At 40.2% G+C, this 21,441-nt stretch overlaps 1 protein-coding gene across 1 annotated transcript; it reads left to right on the top strand.

Moving 5' to 3' along the window:
- The first annotated feature begins 1,545 nt into the window (after positions 1-1,545).
- On the top strand, positions 1,546-21,014 carry rnf166 (ring finger protein 166). Its single transcript, XM_042502423.2, has 6 exons — positions 1,546-2,170; positions 5,741-5,897; positions 7,585-7,697; positions 9,909-10,023; positions 10,406-10,513; positions 12,718-21,014. The coding sequence occupies exons 1-6, from the start codon at positions 1,989-1,991 to the stop codon at positions 12,781-12,783; spliced, it is 741 nt and encodes a 246-aa protein (XP_042358357.1). The 5' UTR covers positions 1,546-1,988; the 3' UTR covers positions 12,784-21,014.
- Positions 21,015-21,441: the final 427 nt, after the last annotated feature.

Genomic DNA, 21,441 nt, shown 5'->3' with positions numbered 1-21,441 from the left:
CGTGTTTCCTCAGTTTTTCTCAGGTTCCAAAGCCAACGGGTCCTGATGGCAAAAACATGGACACCTTTAGATTTGAGCCTTGACTTTGGAACAACTCGAACCCGGAATAACCTGAGGATCTGAGGCTGCAAGCTGGCTCAATACTGGGTCAACATCTCAGAAATGTAATTTGGGGCAAGACCCCAACAAGCATTTAAAAAGTGATCAGTAAAATCTTAAAATCAGTTCTAAAACAGGCAGGGAGCCCGTGGAGGGAAGTCAGGATGGAAGGGATGTGATGTCATCTGTTAAAACCAGTAGAATAAATTGCAGATGACTATTTAGATTTAAACTCCCTTCTTGATTACAAAAAACCCCAACCCAAAAAGTGGCTTATATTATCCTGTATTTTTATTTTATTTATTTTTAGCTATTAAACATTGCTATTATTGATTTTTTTGTGTGATTTTATTTCTATTTTAACTGTTATTTGTTTGCTTACTGATTGTTTTAATCTCTTTTAATGTTCATGCTTGGCATCATTGGAAATTAGGGTCTCCCTCAATTTATTTTCCAAGTCTTAAGTAAAGGTTTGAATATAAATATGAAGAGTTTTTTTTCCCCTTTTTATTGCGCAAAAGGGGTGTGCAGGTACAGAATAGCAGGAAGAGGTAAAAAACAACTGTGAATACAGACTCTGATGCTTACTTTGCACACTATTTAATAACATTATATTGTACTTCTGCACTTTAATATTTATTTTGGCATTTTTTTATAATACCACATCCATCCATCTACTGAATATGCTACTTCCACTATATTGCGCCCTGTACCATAGTATACTTCGGTCTACTACTGCACACTATTTCATGCTAAAAATTTGCACTGCTACACTGCACTGTCTACACAACTGCTGCTACCATTCACACTGTGTCACCTTGTAACATCACTGTCACTTTAACTCCCATCTACTGCACAGAATGTCTCTGTTGTCCTGAAATGACACTTTACTCCTCCACTTTTTTAAAAAATTGAATGTACCTCTATTTTGTATTCGATCTGTATTTTTGGACAGTATATTGATCTTTTATTTATTATATGTTATTTTATTTGATCTTTCAAGCATGTAACTTTTACCCTTGTTCTTCTACTCTGGTACTGCTGCAACACTTGACTTTCCCCTCTGGGGATCAATAAAGGATTATTTTATCTCATCTTATCAACTGCAACAAGTTTAACAAGACGAACTAACAGATGCCAGGGGGTACAAATCATGCAATAACAAAACCAGAGAAGGATGTAGCTTTAAATCAAAATATTAAAGGAGATACATAAAATTACTGTTTGATAGACTTTTTGTTTTGGTAAAGGAGAATCGTCTTGTATTTTTCTGGTTGTATGTTCAAATTCCAAAAATGACGGTTTAGATTTACTAAATATGGATTTCTGTGTATGTGGATATGAAGTGGCGCTATTGTTTGGCCCGGGCCGCTGTCTGAGCCCCTCTGAACCAGAGTTTTGGAGGGGCATCTGGGATTGTAGTTCTACAGAGATGTCGAGAACAGTGAGTATTTGAGCTAACGGACTCGAGCCTCCACAAGACACAGCGCGCGGAGGGCTTTTGTTGTAGCCTCTCGTGATGTTCGCGAGCGTTCACTGGCGTTTTTACAAAAGCGCTAATCTGACACTAACACGGAGACAGGATCTCACGCGCTCCTTCGGTTTGTAGATTCGAGTTTTTTATTCAGGTCATCCTTTCAGCACCGCGCTGACACCCGCTGACGGACTCTGCTCCCAATGTTTACTTCTCCGGCATGTCTCCTCCTGGCTGGGAAAGTAATGTCCCGGTTTATTGACGAGATTGTTAGGAGTAACAAATTGAAAAGCCACTATTTTTGTGCGGCATATATTGCAATGGCTGCCCGGCTAACGCACTAGCTAACAGCAGCAGTTCGGCCAGCTTCCTCTGTGTGGCAGCGAGCTGTTGTCGACGGATCCTTTCCGGCTCCATGATGGCGATGTTTCGGAGCTTTGTCTCGGCGAGCACCCAGCTCCGCCAGCAGCAGCAGCAGCCCGGCAGCGGCTCGGGCTCCCTGGCAGCCCCGGCAGAGGGCATCGAGAGTCAGTTCTCCTGTCCCATCTGCCTGGAGGTCTACCACAAACCCGTCAGCATCGCCAGCTGTGCTCACACGTAAAGTGGCTACTTTTTTTGTTTGTGTGTGTTGTTGTTGTGTGTGGAGGCTCAGTGAGTTACATCCTGCATTGTGTCACACAGACCGCATGCAGTGTGTTTCCTGTGTCTAGCAGCTGACTTCATTTGGCTCATATAGTTTGTTTTTGGAAGCATTCAGCATTCAAACATCTGTCAGCAGACAATAACACTGTCACGCACCTCAGTGTGATGCTCAGCCAGCACTCCAGGGATGATCCTCAGCTTATGGAAACAGGAGAAATGTTAAATTAGAAACAGTACCAGTGTCATGGTTTGACCATCAGAGAACACTGACAAGTTTGTACACAGCAAAATGTCCCTTCAACTGTGTGTTGAAGACCGTTTTCCCCAAGATATGTGTTTCCCCTTTAGGCCTGCTTAAACCTGACCCAGACCCTCCAAGGGACTGTTCTTTATTTATCAGAGGAGGGCAATTTTTAAAAGTAATTATTATTATTATTTTTTAATCTTGACCTTCCCTCAAGCTAGAAATGTGTTTTTCTAATCAATCACTCCACCTCCATTATAAATAACTTTTACATTTTTTTTGATTAAAACCAAATGAAGGTGGAGTCAATGCAACTAGCAAACAGCATGGGCCAAAGCAAATTTCTCAAGCAAATCCTCCTTAAAAATGATGTGATAATAGGCCATTGAAAACTTTTTTCCAATGGCCTATTTACAGTAGCCTAGCTATGATAAATGGCATTATTTTGCAGATTTTTTTGAGGGATGCACGATATCAGATTGTTTGCAGACATCTGATATATAATAAGTCATCTGGCCAATAACAAGTACCGATGTCGATACATCCTCCTTTTTCCCCACGGTAATTTTACTGATCATCAGGTCTCCTCTGTAGTGGCATTAATATCATATTATTCATCCTTTTATTGTGATGGCCCACCAGCAGATTGAGACATGAAATACTATGCTTTTCAGCGTATGTAATATTCATTCATTGTACGAAATAAGGAAAATACTGCAACTGGTCGGTTTGTGATATCAGAAGAAATCAGCATGTAGGCTGATTCTGATATTTCATTTGAAAGCCAATAGTTGCTAAAACCAACAACGTGCTGATTTTTTTCCAAAGATTTTTAAAGAAAACATGCTTTTTAAACCCTCTAGAAGAATTTGTGGTTCAGACGTTATGTAAAATAAACAAAAATGCAGTCTTGTAAAGTAGTATGTCCCTCACAATCTAATATATTCACAATGCTTATTCACTTTATGTAAAATATAATAACTGATGACCTGTCTATAAACTTTCAGTTATCAATATATTATCAATATCAGCAGCATGTTTTTTTTAAGCTTTATACATCACCTGGCATTAGTGCAGTTATAGTTACTGGAGGACAGAAGCGTTTTGAGAAATTGAGGACATTGGGGGCTTAGTCCAGACCTTTTGATGCTTTTTTTAGACACTTTTGCACCTTATGCACCTTATACTCCCTGCCACAGATGCACCTGTATAGGGGAAACACTGTGTTTATGAGTCTCTGCTGTTTTCAAAGGTCAAAGTTCAGCTCGGTTTAAAACATTCTGTTGATTGATTGAGATGACTGGAACATAAATGTCAGTCCCCGTTAGGCTTGGATTGTTCAGAAAACACAGTATTTGCAGTGGCAAGATACATAACAGAACGTGAGTCTTGTCCCAGATGAGCATTTACACTCAGGTGAATGTAGACTTGAGAAGTGTGTGAGTGACGGCATGATGACATTAGCTCTCACCCTCACAGATTTCTCAGCTTGTGTCTAATGAATGTAGAGAGGACTATTTCTGATCCTCGTCAGTCTAGAACAACAAAGAGCTGAGCAGACCTCAGATAGCCTCAGATCTATTTCCAGTTTAAGGAAAAATGCAGCTATTTTTACTCCTCTGTTGCTGATGGGACGGATAAACCTTCAGGAAACACTGACTCACCTCCACTGTCAGATAAACACAGTGGTGACAAGGTTACCTTTGAAATGTAATAGGCTACAGATTACTTATTACCTTTTTAAAATGTAATAAGTAATGTCACAGTCCCAACGACTTTGCTGACCTGTGATGTCCAGAAATACTTCATAATAATAAAAAAATAAAAGCCTAGTCCAGTCCAGTTGAATGTCCAGTCCCATTTACAGGCTGGTCTGGCTCCACATTTTGACAAATAAAGCCCTGTTTCCATTAAAGGCTCGGTCTGGTTACCGCGTAGTTCATTTGGATGCAGAAATCTGGGTTGCTGGCATAAAATTTGGCAAGATTGTGTGTTTTTGTTTCAGTGAATTTCCAGTTCAGCTCCTACAATAAGTCTAAAACACACTGTGGAAACTTAATTGTTACATTCAAACTGTTAAGGTAAATAAAATGCTCCATTGAAACCCATTCAAACGAACATTTTTGATCCCACAGCCATCAAAGCATAAACACATGCATTGTATTATTTCTGGGTGTCATTCTGGACTTTTCCCTTGGAATTTGTCAATTCTAATATTTTCCACCCAATTACATAATTTTTTTTTACCATATTTGGCATATGGAGAAAATACATGCTATTTCCACTAGGTGCACTGTCACAATGTTGTACAGTGTTGTTGCTAATATCCCAGACTGTCATCATCAAACAAAAAAATCTACTTGGCATGTAGTGTATTGAAAATTATTTTTTTGTGGGGGGGTTTCTCACCAAAAATCATAATGGTATCATAACAAAAACCTGTCATTTAAATGGTAAATGGACTGTACTTGTATAGCGCTTTTCTAGTCTTATTGACCACTCAAAGCACTTTAACATTACATGTCACATTCACTCATTCACACACTGGTGGCCGAGGCTACCGAACAAGGTGCCACCTGCTTCTCAGTAATCATTCACACACACACACTCACACTCACACTCCGATGACGCAGCGTCAGGACCAATTTGGGGTTCAGCATCTTGCCCAAGGATACTTCGACATGTTGCCCGGAGGAGCTGGGAATCGAATCGCTGACCTTCTGATTAGAGGACGACCAGCTCTACCTCTGAGCCACAGCCGCCCCATGTTTAAAGGGTTAAACTTCTGAAAATGAATGAATATTTCATATTTAGGATTGGAAGTGATGTTGGTTAAGAAGGCAGGTTCAGAATAATGTGGTGCCTAAACAGAATATACACTGAAGGAAAGCAGCAAGAACAAAAAACACAAAATCTCGAGTTTAAGTGAAAGCTCTGGAAGTATTGTATTGAGTAGTAGTTGAGTAATTTTTAAGGTGCTGTAGTATTTAAGGAGCAACATGGAGCATAGTGATGTGTTTTTATAATTCATAGCCATCAATCAATGACAATATTGATAAATTCTATTGTGAAGTGAGTCTTGGTCAGACATGAATTTAGACCGTGGTTACTCTGGGATACACATTTTTCATCACCATCAGGACCACCACACATAGTCACAGCAGTGATGCAGACAGCAGCACACTGCTGCTCTGATTCTCTTGTTGAGCACGTCATCAGTGTGACGGTTGGCACCATCACAGTGGAAGAAACCCCCTGCTGTCTGCTGTGTGCTGTTCCAGGTTCTGTGGGGAGTGTCTGCAGCCATGTCTTCAGGTCACCTCGCCTCTCTGCCCTCTCTGTCGGGTGCCCTTTGACCCCAAGAAAGTGGAGCGCTCCTCCAGCGTGGAGAAACAGCTGGCATCATTCAAAGCTCCCTGTCGGGGCTGCAACAAGAAGGTACACCGCTCATATACATGCTACATAACCACAAAGAGTTTTACCAAAGTAAAGACAGTTACAGGTTGGATTTTGAATGCATTTAATCAGTTGTAATTTTTGGTTTGCATGTGTCTGTTTAGCTTGCAGGTTAGCCAGACCTTTAAAATGATGTTGGTAATGTGAACTGTAACCTTTTATGCTGCCTTTTTAATACCATGCAGTCATACACCTCGCAGTTCTGTGTAAAAGGTACGATTGTGCAATAGGGGGACAGAATGTGTCTCCAGTCAGCCGGCAGCTGAAACAGTGTATGTATGAAAGGGACAGCCAGCAGGACGGGACCATGGACGGAATGGGTGGGATGTTTTGATGCACTATTTGTGCGACCCACCACAGGAGATATAGGCCACGTTTAAACAACATAATCCTTCTAAAAATAGAGAAGTCGTTTCTTTGCATTTTTAAAAACAAATCTGCGTTCATATGATACCATTGTGAAAACGATCCTCATGTACACGGATCAACAAAAACAACCAAAAAGGCTGTAGTATGCATGCCAGGCCAGTAGTTGGAGGTGTAACTTTGTAATAAAACACCACAGAAGAACACCAGCTACATGTGCAAAGTGTGTTTATGACATTACCGTTCTCACCGACTTTCCTATAATACATCCGTCATCTCACAGGATCTGAGCATTGCCAGTTTACACGGTGACAGAAAGGGTGGTTTTTTTTAAAAAGGTTACACTCTGGTACCTGGTTTAAAAATTTTACATTTTCAGGCCCCAAAAACGCTGTTGTAATGTGAATGAAAGGCCAAACTGAAAGAACATTTCATGCAAGAACTGTTGCCAAGTAAACAGCCACTTAAAGAGTAACTAAACCTCCAAACCACTTTTTTTTCCAGATGGAAAGCAACATTTATAGGGATTTAGTTGTTGACTGATTCAGGTCCAACTCTTGACATCTGAGACAAAAGTATTAAAATTCTACATATTGTATATGCATAGAGACTGCCCGCTATAGGTTACAACCTGCTAATGCAACTGAATTTTGCTGTTGGCTGTTCCCATTAGCAGGAGGCTGCTTTCATCATCAGCCAAAGCGCCCATCACTGCCCATCACTGCCCTCTCACCAACTTTGTGTGTGTGTGTGTGTGTGTGTGTGTGTGTGTGTGTGTGTGTGTGTGTGTGTGTGTGTGTGTGTATAAGGATTTTTGCGCTCTGGACCCAAAATGGCTGAGACACGCATGTAGCAGTGTTAAGAGTTTTAATAAAAAATGAATTCACACAAAATATGCAGGCGATGGTGGCAGACAGCAGGCTGGCGAGGATTTCATTGACATATTATGCCATTGTTATTAAAACAACATGCCCGTAACACCTCTTTCATTTCCGCTATGCCGGCATGCTGTCTAAAATTACACACTAGAGTGGAATGATGCTGCTGTTGTTCAGTTTTGTGTAAAAACGCAAAGGCTGCATAAAGGAAAGGCTTAGTAACGGCTCTATGGTCCTCTTGTCTTGGAGATGAGGATGTATGGACAGCCAGTCAGCCTGAGTCAGTTTGATCCCTGATGAGGCTGAAGGAAATAAAATGATCAATACTGCTGTTGTATTATTGTCACTGATATCCATTCCTAACAGTGTGTGTGTGTGTGTGTGTGTGTGTGTGTGTGTGTGTGTGTGTGTGTGTGTGTTGTCAGGTGGCTTTGGTAAAGATGAGGTCCCACATCGCTTCCTGTTCTAAAGTCCAGGAGCAGATAGCCAACTGTCCCAAGTTTGTCCCTGTGGTGCCCACCTCTCAACCTATACCAAGGTACACACACTCACACCACACCAATGCTGAGCTGACTCAATCTAAAAAATCTGGTTTACATGATGAAACAATGTATTTTCACTTTTTTTAAATACACATTTCAAGCCAACAAAATGTCTTTTTGTGCCTTCAACAGCTACAGCTCCCATGATTCCTAACCGTAGGGGTGCTATCAAAGGCTCATTGTAGCTGTGTGTTGTTGTATTTAAACAAAATTATAATTGTAAATTGAATGAATTGCAGTTACAATTAAGGTGAATAAAGTAGCTACTGTCATGTTACTGGCTTTTCTCTGGCTGGACCAAGCCCCCAGGAAATGTGCCAGGCTTTGATGCAAATTTCACATGCATCAAAAACCCAGCAAAAGTACTCATATCACTATCTAGATTTAAACCATCCAGTTCAATAACATTTAAAAAGAGCTGCAAGATTAAATTTTTTAGACCACTATTAAAGCTAGCGAGGCGCTAATCCAGAAGTTGATCACTCTGCTGGTGGAAGTCACCTGCTTGGATACGCTCAGCTGCCATGGGTCTCTAGCATGCTCTATGGGCCAGTAGATCCAGGTATTTCACATAATTCACATCCATACCCAGAAAAAGAGCATTTTCTGCTTCATGCGCCAATGAGCAGCTGTCATAGGAATGAATGAGGCCCCACCCCCACGGCTGTATCCCCACTTCCCTATAATACATCCATGGGGCAGAAGTGTCAATGTTTTTGCTTTAACTGTGAGGATTCATTCACTGTGAGCGGGCAACAAACTAACAACCCTCCAGGTCATGTATTACTAATATTTATAAGTCACACAGATGCCCAGTGGTCACAAAATGTGACTAAATATTTACAGTCTGGAGCTCTGCAAAAGCCCTGCTCTGTGTGTGTGTCTCTGAGAGGCAGAGAGCTTCAGAGGAAAGAGTGAGAGAACCAAAATGCTGGTGGCTTATAAAACAATGTGATAATTAATGCCCCATGTTCGTGATATATTCATTTTATATATCGCATGTGGAACAAGCCGCGATACATCAAGTGTATTCAATATGTTGCCCACCCCTAACTGTAGCAGCACTTTCTAGCTGTATGGAGTGTAGTTGTGACAGCTCATTTAAAGACAAAGGTTTGTGAATACGGGCTGTGTGCATGTCTCTGTGGATTGAGCATTTTAATACTTTATCAGTATTTATGTTGCACCAATACATGCTTTATAATAAAAAAGACATGGAAATCTGACTTTTTACAATATTGGACCTTTATAGGACTGTTTGTAAGATTTTGGGTGATTTCGTAGCATCTAGTGGTGAGGAGCACAGATTTAAATCAGTTGAAACTTTCCTGATTAGAATTCCTTAGAAATTAGAAATTTTTATCTGGAGCAGAATTATCCACAGAGGTCTCTTCCTTGTTGAAACAAATGGGCCAGGTGATTAAAACCAGTAAAAATACTCAATGAAAGAGCTTCATGTTAGGAAATTGCTGTTTTCTGCAGTTGCTATTGCAGAGGGACAGAGGGATGTCGTATGCTGTAAAGCCCTTGGAGGCAAATTCTAATTTGTGATTATGGGCTCTATACATAAAATTGACTTAACTTGACTTGCAGAGGAGCTTTTAACTACAGTAGCTGACGTGAAAATGTAATGTGCCTATCTAGAGCCAGTGTTTGAGTTATCCATTCTGGGCTACTGTAGAAACACGGCGGTGGAATATGGCGATCTCAATAAACAAGGACCTGGACCCTATGTAGATACAAACAGCTTATTCTAAGTTCACAAAAACACAACCATTCTTATTTAGTTTATATTCCGTTTCTGCCAATGTATCCCCCTAAATCCTACACACTGGAGCTTTGATAAACCCTCTGTGGGAGGACACAGCAGCTGACTTTTTAACTCTGTAACCTTAAGTTCAAGCTATATGTCTATAGCAACAACAGACTGAATGCAGTCCATTCCTCATACACTTTGAGTGTGTGAGGAATGGACTGCAGGTGCTTCAGTAGAGGCATCTGCTATCTGCAAATCATCAAATATTTGACACACAGCACATGCACACACAGTGTGAGTTAGAAGAATTGAATGAGCTTCTACAAGCTTGTGATCATTCATGTCTTATGTTTATGTCTCTGTGTGTGTGTGTGTGTGTGTGTGTGTGTGTGTGTGTGTGTGTGTGTGTGTGTGTGTGTGTGTGTGTGTGTGTGTGTCCTCTCATTTGTAGCAATATTCCAAACCGGTCAACATTTGTGTGTCCATTCTGTGGGGCCAGAAACCTGGACCAGCAGGAGCTGGTGAAGCACTGTATGGACAACCACCGTAATGACCCTAATAAAGTGGTAAGACACAACGCTTTAATACACTGCATCACATCATCTAGACTCAGATGATCATAAATCACCTCAAGTGCTTCTAGTCTGTCCCAGAAATAGCAGGAACATAAAAAACAGGAACAGTTTCAGGTTCTATGGAACTTAAACATTTCATCTAATGTCAATAAAATTTAGACAACCATGTGTAGCTGACTTCCACATATTGAAGAGAAGCTGACTGTGTACAATGAGACTGTGACTGTGAGAATAATGTATGGATCCAAGAGGGGCCGGACCACATGTGGCCCACACGGTTACCACAGCGGTGATGGTGCTCTCATATAGACATCAACAGTACTCAAACCCAGCAGTAGAGTTCACTTGACTTTCTGCGTGTTTGTATCTGCAGGTGTGTCCGGTGTGTTCGGCCATGCCGTGGGGAGACCCCAGCTATAAGAGCTCCAACTTCCTCCAGCATCTCCTCCACAGACACAAGTTCTCTTATGACACCTTCGTTGTAAGTCTAACATCATCATTATTTGTTCTCTTTGCAAATATTATTTGTAAGTTCTGCTGTGGGGAAAAGTAAACATACTTTCAGCATCCTCTTAAGTGCTATCTCTCCATTTCTCTCCGTTTATTAGTCCAGGTCTCTGAGATTCCTACCTCTATCACAGTACACTGGAGGTGTATGGACTTTCATTTGGGCTTCTTGCAGTGTTAAATACCAGATCCTGCTTTATCACTTTATCTAAGTTTTGCACAGGGATTCTGTGTAAGAATCTAGTTTTTAGATCCTCATTTGTCTCATGTTTGTGCTATCATTTTTAGTTTTCCTAAATTCATATATTTAAAGGGATAGTTCACCCAATGTTGTGCCCCGTCTAGGGGTGGCCAGGACACAACATGATAAATCCATTTCCCTCAAGTCCCAAGCAGCCACGAGGACAAGTTTGTCAAGATTTAACAAAGGAAGTGATTTATTTACAACATATAATTTAACTTAACAGAACCAGAACAAAAGGAAGTTAACTAAACTGAAGTTTGCCCTTACATAACCCAAAATAAACCCAACTAAACACAAACTCTCAAATAAAGGAAAGCGTGGCACGACCGGTTGGGAGAGGAGAGGAGGGAGATGGGGTTCCGCCTGCGCTGCAACAACGTTATTGAGCTCTTTAAATAGGGCAGGACCTCCGTCACTGCCTATCAACTGTCGAAGCGGGAGCTCGATCCACCAATCAGCAATCAGCTCAGAGCAATGACGCACCTGAATTAATGCACACACAGGCACACAAAGGAGCAAAATACACACATCTAACCAGCCATGATACAACAAAGAAATGCAACCAATAACATGCATAACGACCTCAGTCGTAACACCCGAAAATGAAAATTCAGTCATTTTCTACTCACGCTCATGCTGATGGAAAGTGGGGTGATGTTTCATAGTCCTCAAAACACTACTGGAGGTTCACAGGGAAAAGGCGTTGCACTCAACTCCCAAACAATTGAAGCAAATGGGGACCAGGATTCGAACATTACAAACAAACATAATAAAACCACAAACGGTAGAATAAGAAGACAAAAGGTAGATTAATTAACTAAAACTAAAATTAGTCCATAAATCCTGCAACATCTTTTGACATCAAGGGGGAGTTGAGTAGTCTCACAGCCTGGGGAAAGAAGCTGCTCTGCAGTCTGGTGGTTCTGCAGTGGACACTTCTGTATCTTTTTCCAGATGGCAGCAGGGTGAGCAGACTGTGGCTGGGTTGGCTGCAGTCTTTTAGTATCCTTTGGGCTCTGTGCAGACACCTCATTTTACCAAGGTCACTGATGCTCTGTTGAAAAAAATGCCTCCATTCCATACTGCTCGTCTGAAGTAATCCAAGTGTCCTGAAGCCCCGATGTGCCAAGTTGTTTTGAAAAACATCATTGGCATCATGTTTTTTGCCTTGATGTAGCCTGTAGCTCCTGTGTGGGAGCTGCATTCACATATATGTGCTCGTGCAAGACCAGTGAGAGCTTGCGGAATCTACACGCCGGTGTTTACATGCTACCTGTAAGCCTCCTGCATATACAGTAGTTTTTAATCTGACAAAAGGACTTATTGCTTGCTGCTGACTCCACAAGTCTCTCTCTCTGTGTGTGGTATGTGTCTCCACTGCAGGAACTGCCCTGTTTTCATGAATGAAATACATATCTTTGAAATCATGGCTCACGTTATCTGTTTCGTTTGCTCTTTGTTATCATCAGTAAACTGGAAATAGCCAACAAACCTCTTGTTAAAAATGTTCTTAGCATTAAAATGCAACCTATCTTCTTTGTATCTTCCATGTTGTTCCCACTTTACAAACGTAAAACACATGAACACAACCAAGTCGGAAGAACGACTTCCTAACATGGAAACTATGACTTCTGACATCACATGAATGCAGCATAAAACCTAGCAGCTGAAGAGGAAGAGATAGAGTGATTATATCATGATTGAAACTTATACTTATAACTTATAGAATGATTACATCAACTCCGGAGTCCATTGGGTCCTACCGGGGACCTACGTTGCGATGAGACAAAAAGGCTGAGAGGACTGACTGCGAGGCTGTTCCTGTAAATGATCCCGCCTCCTAGGATTTACACGTGATTAAAATATGAGTTTACATCAGGTTTGGGTAGCATTTTGTGCTTTTCAGTGACTTGTTTTTTGTTGCGTTTTGTCAGGACTACAGCATCGATGAAGAAGCAGCACTGCAGGCAGCTCTGGCACTGTCACTGGCTGAGAACTGACACCTGTCACACCACGGCATCCTCTCACGCTGGTGTCACCCTCGTCCCTCTGCACTGATGCCCCCTCCACGGCTCAGAGGGCCAACATCATCCAGCCAACAGACTCACCTGACCCGGCTGGGTTCACCGCCTCTACGGAGAGGTCCAGCCGGCTTCTCTTCCTCCTCACGTGGAGGATCTTCTTCCTGGTGTAGCAGTAAAGACAGTTTGCTCCGCTGCAGCACAGGAGCAGGACGTGTCTTCTTTTTGATTTGATGACTTGAAGACAAAACATCCTGCTGACTCAGAATAGATCCTGTGACTGTATTACGATAAACAGTCCGTTCACTCACAGCTGCCATCCAGTCCACCACAGCATGAAGGGCTACCTCCATGGAAAATTGTGAACCATCCTGCAGCGTTCCACCTCCAAACCCCTCATCAGAGACCACTAGTCACCTGCTATTAAAGCCCTGTTTGCTGGTGCTCACTGTGAGTAACTTACTCTCCAGATTGTTCTGTAGTGATCACGTTTATTTGATAAGTTAACTGTAACTGGCACGCAAGAGCTCACTAGGAAGTGTTTTGCAAAGGTAAAAAAGAAGAAAAATGAATTGAAAGTACAATGATCAATAGCTCTTATATTCGTCTCCACAAATAGATGCAACTGCTGTAGAGTTGGTGTGTCATATTTTGCACTCACAAGACAAAACATAAATCAGATGAATTAGAAAGGCAATGGTCACTATCAGTGGGTTCAAGGTTAAGGATCCCCCTCACAACATCATGTATGGAGAGGAAGTTCCATGGATTTTTATGTAACATTATTTGGCCTTGTAGTTTTACTGTGGTGACCTGGGGTCTCATTTATAACAATTGTGTATGCACAAAACTGGTCTTGAAAGAGGCCACTTTCCATGCAAAAGCTGATCTATAAAAACAAACTTGATGGGAGAATGGGTGCACCTGTAGGGAGACTCTGGCCGATGTGTGCGCCAACACATTCTCATCTCAAGCTGTCACATGTTGCAGCTTTTTGCAGTGGACTTCCGCGTCTACATATTATGCTCTAGGTATCTTTCTGTGTCTGCTCTTTACATTCCAGGATGCCATTACTGTGATGTCAACACAGGCACATGGTGGGATGACACTGCATGTGGTTATGTTTAGGCAACAGAACATGACAACCAGTGCCGGTACGTTAACAAATGCACATGCTGGCACTGATGGTTAGGATTAGGTGAAGGAGGCACATGGTAAGGTGGAGGAATAAAGATCTCATTCAGATGGCAAGCAAACATTGGACTCCTGCATGAAAGTCCAGGGTTTGTTGGACCCGCCGACTGTCCCTCTCACCCGCCCTAAAGGCACCCTGATGCTCCTTTTATTATGTCGTTACTGGCAGCGTTTCAATCAGATGCCGCCATGCCGTGTTTGCGATGCGACGGGTTCTGTTCGGCCGCGTTCTTAAGTAATGTGGCAGGTGCCATGTGGCTGTCGAGCTATGTTTCATGTGAATGCAAAAGTTCGCTTTTGGCATCAGCACTGTCAAAGTGGCTGTATTCTACAAGTTCAGAATTACATTACATTTTGACCATGTAAGGTTTAATATGGGCATGAAGAGGCTGTGATATGAGGAAACTGTCAACTCGCAGGCGTACGTAGGGTTTTATAAATCAAAATAGTTTTTGGCACACGCATATTTCAGCCTTTGTCTGTATGTATGAATCCTATGCACTGATTTATAAATGAGACTCCTGGTTGTCCTCACTGATTTAGGTGTGGTCTGAATATTCTGCCTGCTCCGTTCAAGTTGTGACAGACATTCTTTATGTAGAGAGACTGAAGACAGCACGCACCGACTGACAGTTTACCCCCCTAAAGTAAGTAGATAAATCCAGTGTTGAGTAGCAAAAACAGAATGTATGTTACTAGGTGATACATTTCAAGATTAATGGATAAAGCCACAAAATATATATATGATACGGACTGAAAGATCAGAGCAGTATTTTGAAATATTCTAATGAAAACAGCACTGTTTTAGGGTAGCATTGGCATTTTTCAACCTGGATCCTATTTTGCCATGTTTTTGACTCTAAGTGACTGATGTGAACACATTGTTTCCTACACATTTATTTATCTGTGACAGCCTGACAGATTAAAGAAATCTGCTGTCACTAATAGATTTTTGGAGCTGATCCATTTAAGAGCGCTATTGGAATACATACACTGTTAAGTTACTAATTGCAGCCTATGTTGGATTGTACAGCATACTGTGGTTACAGACGGAGCATCTCAACATCAGGCGCACTGGAAGTGAAACTTAACCTTTCATTCTGCTGGGTATAAAAGTTTGCTTTGACTCAGCAGCTGCTCCTCTCATCCATCGGTCTCATCTGATCAGCTGTTAACGGATCAACAGGTCAGTTATCCACCACGCGAGTCACAAACTGCTGCTAAGAAATAAAAAATCATGGACCCGAAACTTCTCGAATTTGCAGACTGATAAAAAGGGACAGACACATTTCTCTCGTTATGAAATACCTTTAGAATAACTTGTTGCAGGAATACAACGCTGGAAACAACAGTTGGAAAGAGTAGTGCCAGGTTTACTTTAGTTTGTTGTATTGGAGTACAGAAAACACAGATAAGTGTTATCTCAAAAATTCGAAACTGAGAAAAACAACGCAATTTTTGCATCCCCACATTGTGCCACAAAATGTCATGCTACTCTTTGCACAGCTTAGACAGAATGACAAACAGTACAATAGTACTGCACAATTAGTACAATGTTGGTGCACAGTTGCCCCATGTGGTTACACCGTGGGAGCTGTTTGGCTGCCAGCTGTAGCACTCTCTCTCAGTACTTAAGTAACTGTTGTTCACATTGTCACTTCTACACAAAATATGGGAAAATAGGGTCCAGGTCAAAAAGCGACAAAGTTATCCACCGTATACAGACTGCTCAACATATTAATAAGGATATATCAGGCTGAAGGTTTTATGTTTAAATTTAATCAATTATTGTATATGATAGAATTAATCCACTTAAGAAACACAATGAACTGAAATGTCAGATTTCTGGAGGTGAAGAGGAGTTTGTCTGGAGGCTGATGGTTCTCTGTGATGAGCTGAAATGTTAAACTGTGCTGAAGAGACCCCATGTAATTCGCTATTTTTACAGAGCTCTACTTTTTTAGTCCCATTACTCCTGCAGCACACCAAAGTGAAACTTAAGGCCTGTCTCTCAGCCGTCATCCTCACACTCTCGCCTCTCCAAAATAACCCATATTTTATGTTTGAAAATACTAAGTCAATTACAAAAAGCCTCATAATATTTCCATCAACATTTTGTCTTCTGCCCATGTCCATGTGTGTGCCACATCTGCCCCAGCAAGCATCCCTATATGCAAACGGCCGGTGTAGTACAGACAGAACCGGATCCACATCTGGCCCCTCAGCCTGCCTGCGCCTCTAAGATAACCCAGTACACAAACTCCAGCCCCTGCTTTTATTGGCTCATCATCATTTTGCTGCTTTACCTGAAGGCTCACTCAGAACATGCAGACATGACGTTTATGGATGAGAGGAGCAGCTGCTGCTGAGAGTGAAAGTTTTAAACCTAGCTCAATGAATGGCTAGGTTTCACTTTTACTGCACTTGCTGTTCTGCTGCTCCGTCTGTGCCCAGAGTACACCTGCACTTTGACAGTGTGCTTTAATAAATAACAGAAGGATATGTATACTCCCATAGTGCTTCTGATAAATGGTCCAGCTCCAAAAATAATAAAATCTATTTGTCTGCATGAGGTGCATAAAAACTTGTTTTTGCAATTTCAAAATTGAAATGTTTCCATTAGGCATATTTTATATTTGCAATGTCGGGTTTATGGTAACCCCCTTACTGTTTGTCCCAGTTGTACTGAAGACAACAGGAGAGGATGATTCGCATGCTGCTTCATGTGCACCAATGAGTTGTCATGTCCATAACAGCTAAGAATGCCAACAACCCCAACATTACAGTAACAGCACCCACCCCACCACCACTTCTGAAAGCAGACTCACACACTTCTTATTCATGTTACTATTTGCTATTCTTAAAGTGTTTTTCTATCAGAATGATCTGATATTAGTGGGATGGAAGTGCTGAATGGAGGTCAGACCTCCGTTTCACTGCAGTCTGCTTCTTCAACTCCCACTATGAGTAATATTTTTATGATCCATCAGCCAAGATAGATGAGTATCAAAAGATCTATTTTTGGAAAATGTTTCAAATCATCTGACTATTATCAGACATGATCATCAGACATGTCTGCAACCTTTCGGGGACAATGAAGTGACAAACTTGAATTGCTGTTATCACACACACTGAGGAGGTGAGCACAGGAGCAGAGAGAATGAGACTGTTAAACACAGATGTTAGTGTGACCAGCAGATGGCAGCACAGCAGAGACAAACTGAAAGCAACATAGCTGCTGGAGAAATTAAAGACAGGACCCGGGTAATGTTACCACAGGGGGATGCATTCATCATTTGCACTTTAAGTCATTTAGTTTTTTAATAATAGTTGGGATTTGATTTATATAATCTTCTTGTTCAATGATTTTGCAATTAGATTTCATTGCAGAATGTTTTGTTATTAAAAAAAAAGAGTTGACAAAGATCTTGTAAATTGTAAAAGGTGTCTGGGGTTCCAAGTTATTTGATAGGAAATAGTTTTGTTTATGTGACAAATCATTCAAATATTTGTTGACTGAGTAGTTAATTTCAATGGGTAGCATGTGCCATGTGTTCCTTCCAATAATGCTTATATGGTCCAAATCATTTGTATTGACTGCGAATGCTTTTATGCAACACCAGAGGCAACATGCACCTACCATTTCAACAGGTCCAGTGTACAGGAGCACTTCTACTAAAGACTGTGGCCACATGGAGAAAAATCAGTGTTTATTCACATCAGCTGATGAACTGGTCGTGTGAGGGGTGAAAATTCTTTGCATGAAATTGATTTACATGCTTTAGCCCTTTGAATACTGAGCAAATTGGTTTGATTTCTCACAAAATCGTGGGAAAAGGCAATGAATTGAAAGGCAAGAAATCACTAAGTAAACAAATTACCCAAATTATCACAAACAAAAGTTAAAAAAAAACAAAAACAGAAAAAAGTTGTGTGTGTGTGTGCGTGTATATATATATACGCACACACACATGTATGTGTATGTTTTCTATACTTTAAATATATGATATATTTATAATAATATTATATCATTGTAATAATGATAAAAATGTTTGTTTAAACTTTGTTTAAAAAATGACTAATAAATCTCTCTTCTGCTTGTTCGATAATATCTTTCTATTCATGATCTTTCTTTTTTAAAGCTTATTTTCTGGTAATTTCCCATCACCTTTAACGTCTTTTTTTAAAGCAGTTTGCCAGACATTTTATCCCAAGTTGCTGGTTGATTTTGTCTCCCAATGTTTTTGAAAAGAATCAAACCACTTTGCTCACATCTCTTTGTTTAAATGCTTGTGAAAGGCCTCTGAATGCAGCACAAAAAATGATCCAGGTTTCAAAGGGTTAAACAGGGTTCCCATGGTCATGAAAAACCTAGAAAAGTCATGGAATTTCACAATCACCTTTTTCAGGCCTGGACAAGCAATGGAATTAGTAAAAATCATTGATAGTTGTGAAAAAGTGATGGACTTTTGTTGGGTGTCAAGAATGTGATTCATTCATCTTTCGTGGTTGACCTTCCATGTAGTGAAACATAACAACAAATTTGTTTTCAGCAGCTGATGTAGCTCTAATCTAGATGTGTGACGTTTGTTTGCCATCATGTACATTTTTATTCACTTTCTCCCCAGTCTGTCTCTCCCTCCACATATGCCAGCATGCTAAAATTACAATCACAGACAAGACGGCCAAAAAATATCTACATGTTATGAGTCCTTGAAAAGTCATCGAAATGCTATGAAATTTTGAGGGAACCCTGTTTAAAACTGGCTGTTAATGACCTTGAAGGTGGTGAGGGCTCCGTGTTTGTTAGCTTCACATTTAAGGTGTCATGTCAGATGTGTTTCTTGGTTGTAATAACAACATGGATGTTTATGTCATTACTTCATCTGAAGACATAACGCAGCATCATCAAAAAATTCTGTCCACCAAAAAGATTTTTTTGATTTTTCTTGGCATTATTGGGCAGCGTGAGTGTTTCTGTAATCCTTTATTTTGCCGATGTTAGCTTTTTGTAGTTCACATTATGCATGGCAATGTGCTTGTGCTGTTACTTGATTTAGCTCCTGTCTGACCTCAGAATTCACTAATTCTTTATATAAGTTTCCACCAGGCTCCTCACCATGTTTCTTGTCTCTTCACATTCATGACCCAAATCTCTGCATTGACTTAAAGGTCCAGTGTGTAGGATTTAGGGGGCTTTTATAGGCAGACATTGTATAAAATATTCATAACAATGTTTACGTAAATGTATTATCACGTGAAACTAAGAATCATTGTGTTTTTGCTCACTTAGAATGAGTCCTTCATATCTACATATGGAGAGAGTCCTCTACCACCATGTTGTTTCTACAGTAGCCCTGAAAGGACAAACCAAACAGTCAGTTAGTGATGTTAGAAAATGAATTTTGCATTATGGTGTTTTTCCAGCTAAAACTAGACTTTTAAAATATGCTAATATAAACATGTTAGTCCAAATGAAATTGTGCTAAATCTAATTTCTTAGAAGTTGGATTAACACACCTAGATAATGCGTTCGATTGACTCGTTCATGAACTGGCTTGGAAAAACAAAAGAAGAAGAAGGGGAAAAACAAAACTATGACTGTACCAAATAAAGCGTACATATGAAGTGTACAGCGCTGAAAAGTTATGTTGTCACCGTTCGACATGAAACCTGTTTGCCGCTTGCTAACTTGTTTGGTTTGTGATGTAATAAGTCAATCAGATGGTCCAATAGCAGCTAGCTGAAAGGAAGCATATCGCCACCTGCTGTGGAGGAGTCAGACATAGTTCTGTCAATAAACAGATTCTCCTCCGGGGACAAGGACAGTAGACCAGTTAAATGATCTAATCAAAAAATAACTGTAGTTCCACTTAACTGTGCATGGAAACCTATCAAGTGGCTCTACAGAGGTCCTTTTTTTTTTTTTTTTAGTTAAAGGTCATGCTTGCAAAGACTAGAATTGGGTTTATTGCAATCTGCAATCTCTCCACCAGGTGCCGCTAAATCTCATGCACTGGACCTATAAAAAGCAAATGTCCTTTGGAGTTAGAACAGTGACAGTGATTTTGAAATCGAAAATTACATTTTGCATTGAAAAAAGCACGGAAAAAAGTTCCACTGCAAATTAAAACACAGACATTAAAATCATTTTATTTCAATTTTTTTGCATTTTGAACGACATTCTTCAGATTATTTTGTCATGTCACCTCTAAGGGACTATGGTTCAAAAAGACATTTTCTCTCCTTAGTGTGTAGATTTGATCTAAATCACTCTTTGCTTTCCCTTCAAACTTCCTCTCTGCATGCTCAAACAGTGACAGGAGGTGGAACCCAAAAATATTTAGTGAAAAACAAAACTGTCAGTGTGAAACAAATTTTTAAAAAAATCTCAAGGATGTCACTGGAAAAAAAGTCACAATGCAAAAACAAAACAAAAAATAAATAAAATGATTTTGACTAACTTTTTTTTCTTTATTCATTTTTCAGTGCCAAAACCTCCTGTCACTGTTGTAGCTCCATAATGAACCACCTCATAGATCAGCCTCAGGTTCAGCCCGAACACACCTTTACATATTGAAGAATTGTTATGAAAAAGTCACGCTCACTGTTAGTCTTTAACAATCTCATCTGTCTTCTTTAAAATTCAGAACTATCATACAATTCCTAAAAACAGACAGCTCATACTTTTTAGCATGTGATAAGTGAAAAGATTATGCTCATGTTTTATGCGTCCTCTCAGTGTAACTGCATATCTCACTCTTAATATAAAAATCTTTCACATAAATGAAAGCTATTTTTATATTTCAGCCCCGACACACACAGCTATCTCTTCTGTTGTTGGTTTTTATACTCATGTTATAATAGCAAACTTTTATAAGTGTTTATTACCTTGGTACCTCTGTAGCAGGACTCTTAGATTCTAATTTTGTTACAATTTGTGTACTCCATGTTTCTCTGCTTCTTCAGTTGAACACGTTTCCCCAACAGGTGTAAATAATCTCTTTTGAATCCCAGTTTGTGTGTTGTTGTGTTTTCTGTTCTGTCCAAGTGTTTCTGCCAATAACTGATGATATGTAACCCCGTAGAGACTGTTTTATGCGCTTTTCATTCTTCTTTTTTTTATCATTTTGGCTGTGTTCATGCATATGGCATAAATTTTGGCGCGATTGTGTATTTTTGTTTAATCTGTGAATTTCCAGCTCAGCTCCTACAGTAAGTCTAAAATACACTGTGGAAACAAAATTGTTACATTCAGACTGTTAAGTGCAAAAAATGCTCCATTGACACCCATTCAAACTTACATTTTTGATCCCACAGCCATCAAAGCATAAAAACATTATATTATTTCTGGGTGTCATTCTGGGCTTTTGCTCATTTTTATTTTTTTCTACCAGGTGATGTAATTTTTACCATATTTGGCATATGGATCAATGTTGCTGC

The sequence above is a fragment of the Plectropomus leopardus genome, chromosome 13, assembly GCF_026936395.1.
Source record: "Plectropomus leopardus strain MGB_pleo_1.0 chromosome 13, ASM2693639v1, whole genome shotgun sequence".
NCBI classification, from domain to species: domain Eukaryota; kingdom Metazoa; phylum Chordata; class Actinopteri; order Perciformes; family Serranidae; genus Plectropomus; species Plectropomus leopardus.
This window is presented reverse-complemented; position numbering and strand designations above follow the sequence as displayed.

What these genes read in the sequence shown, in the direction of transcription:
- rnf166 (XM_042502423.2), top strand. Translation starts at nt 1,989, where the DNA reads ATGATGGCGATGTTTCGGAGCTTTGTCTCGGCGAGCACCCAGCTCCGC. An exon ending in GTCGGGGCTGCAACAAGAAG is followed by an intron (nt 5,898 to 7,584) that starts GTACACCGCTCA and finishes GTGTGTTGTCAG; the next exon opens with GTGGCTTTGGTAAAGATGAG. An exon ending in TCTCTTATGACACCTTCGTT is followed by an intron (nt 10,514 to 12,717) that starts GTAAGTCTAACA and finishes GCGTTTTGTCAG; the next exon opens with GACTACAGCATCGATGAAGA.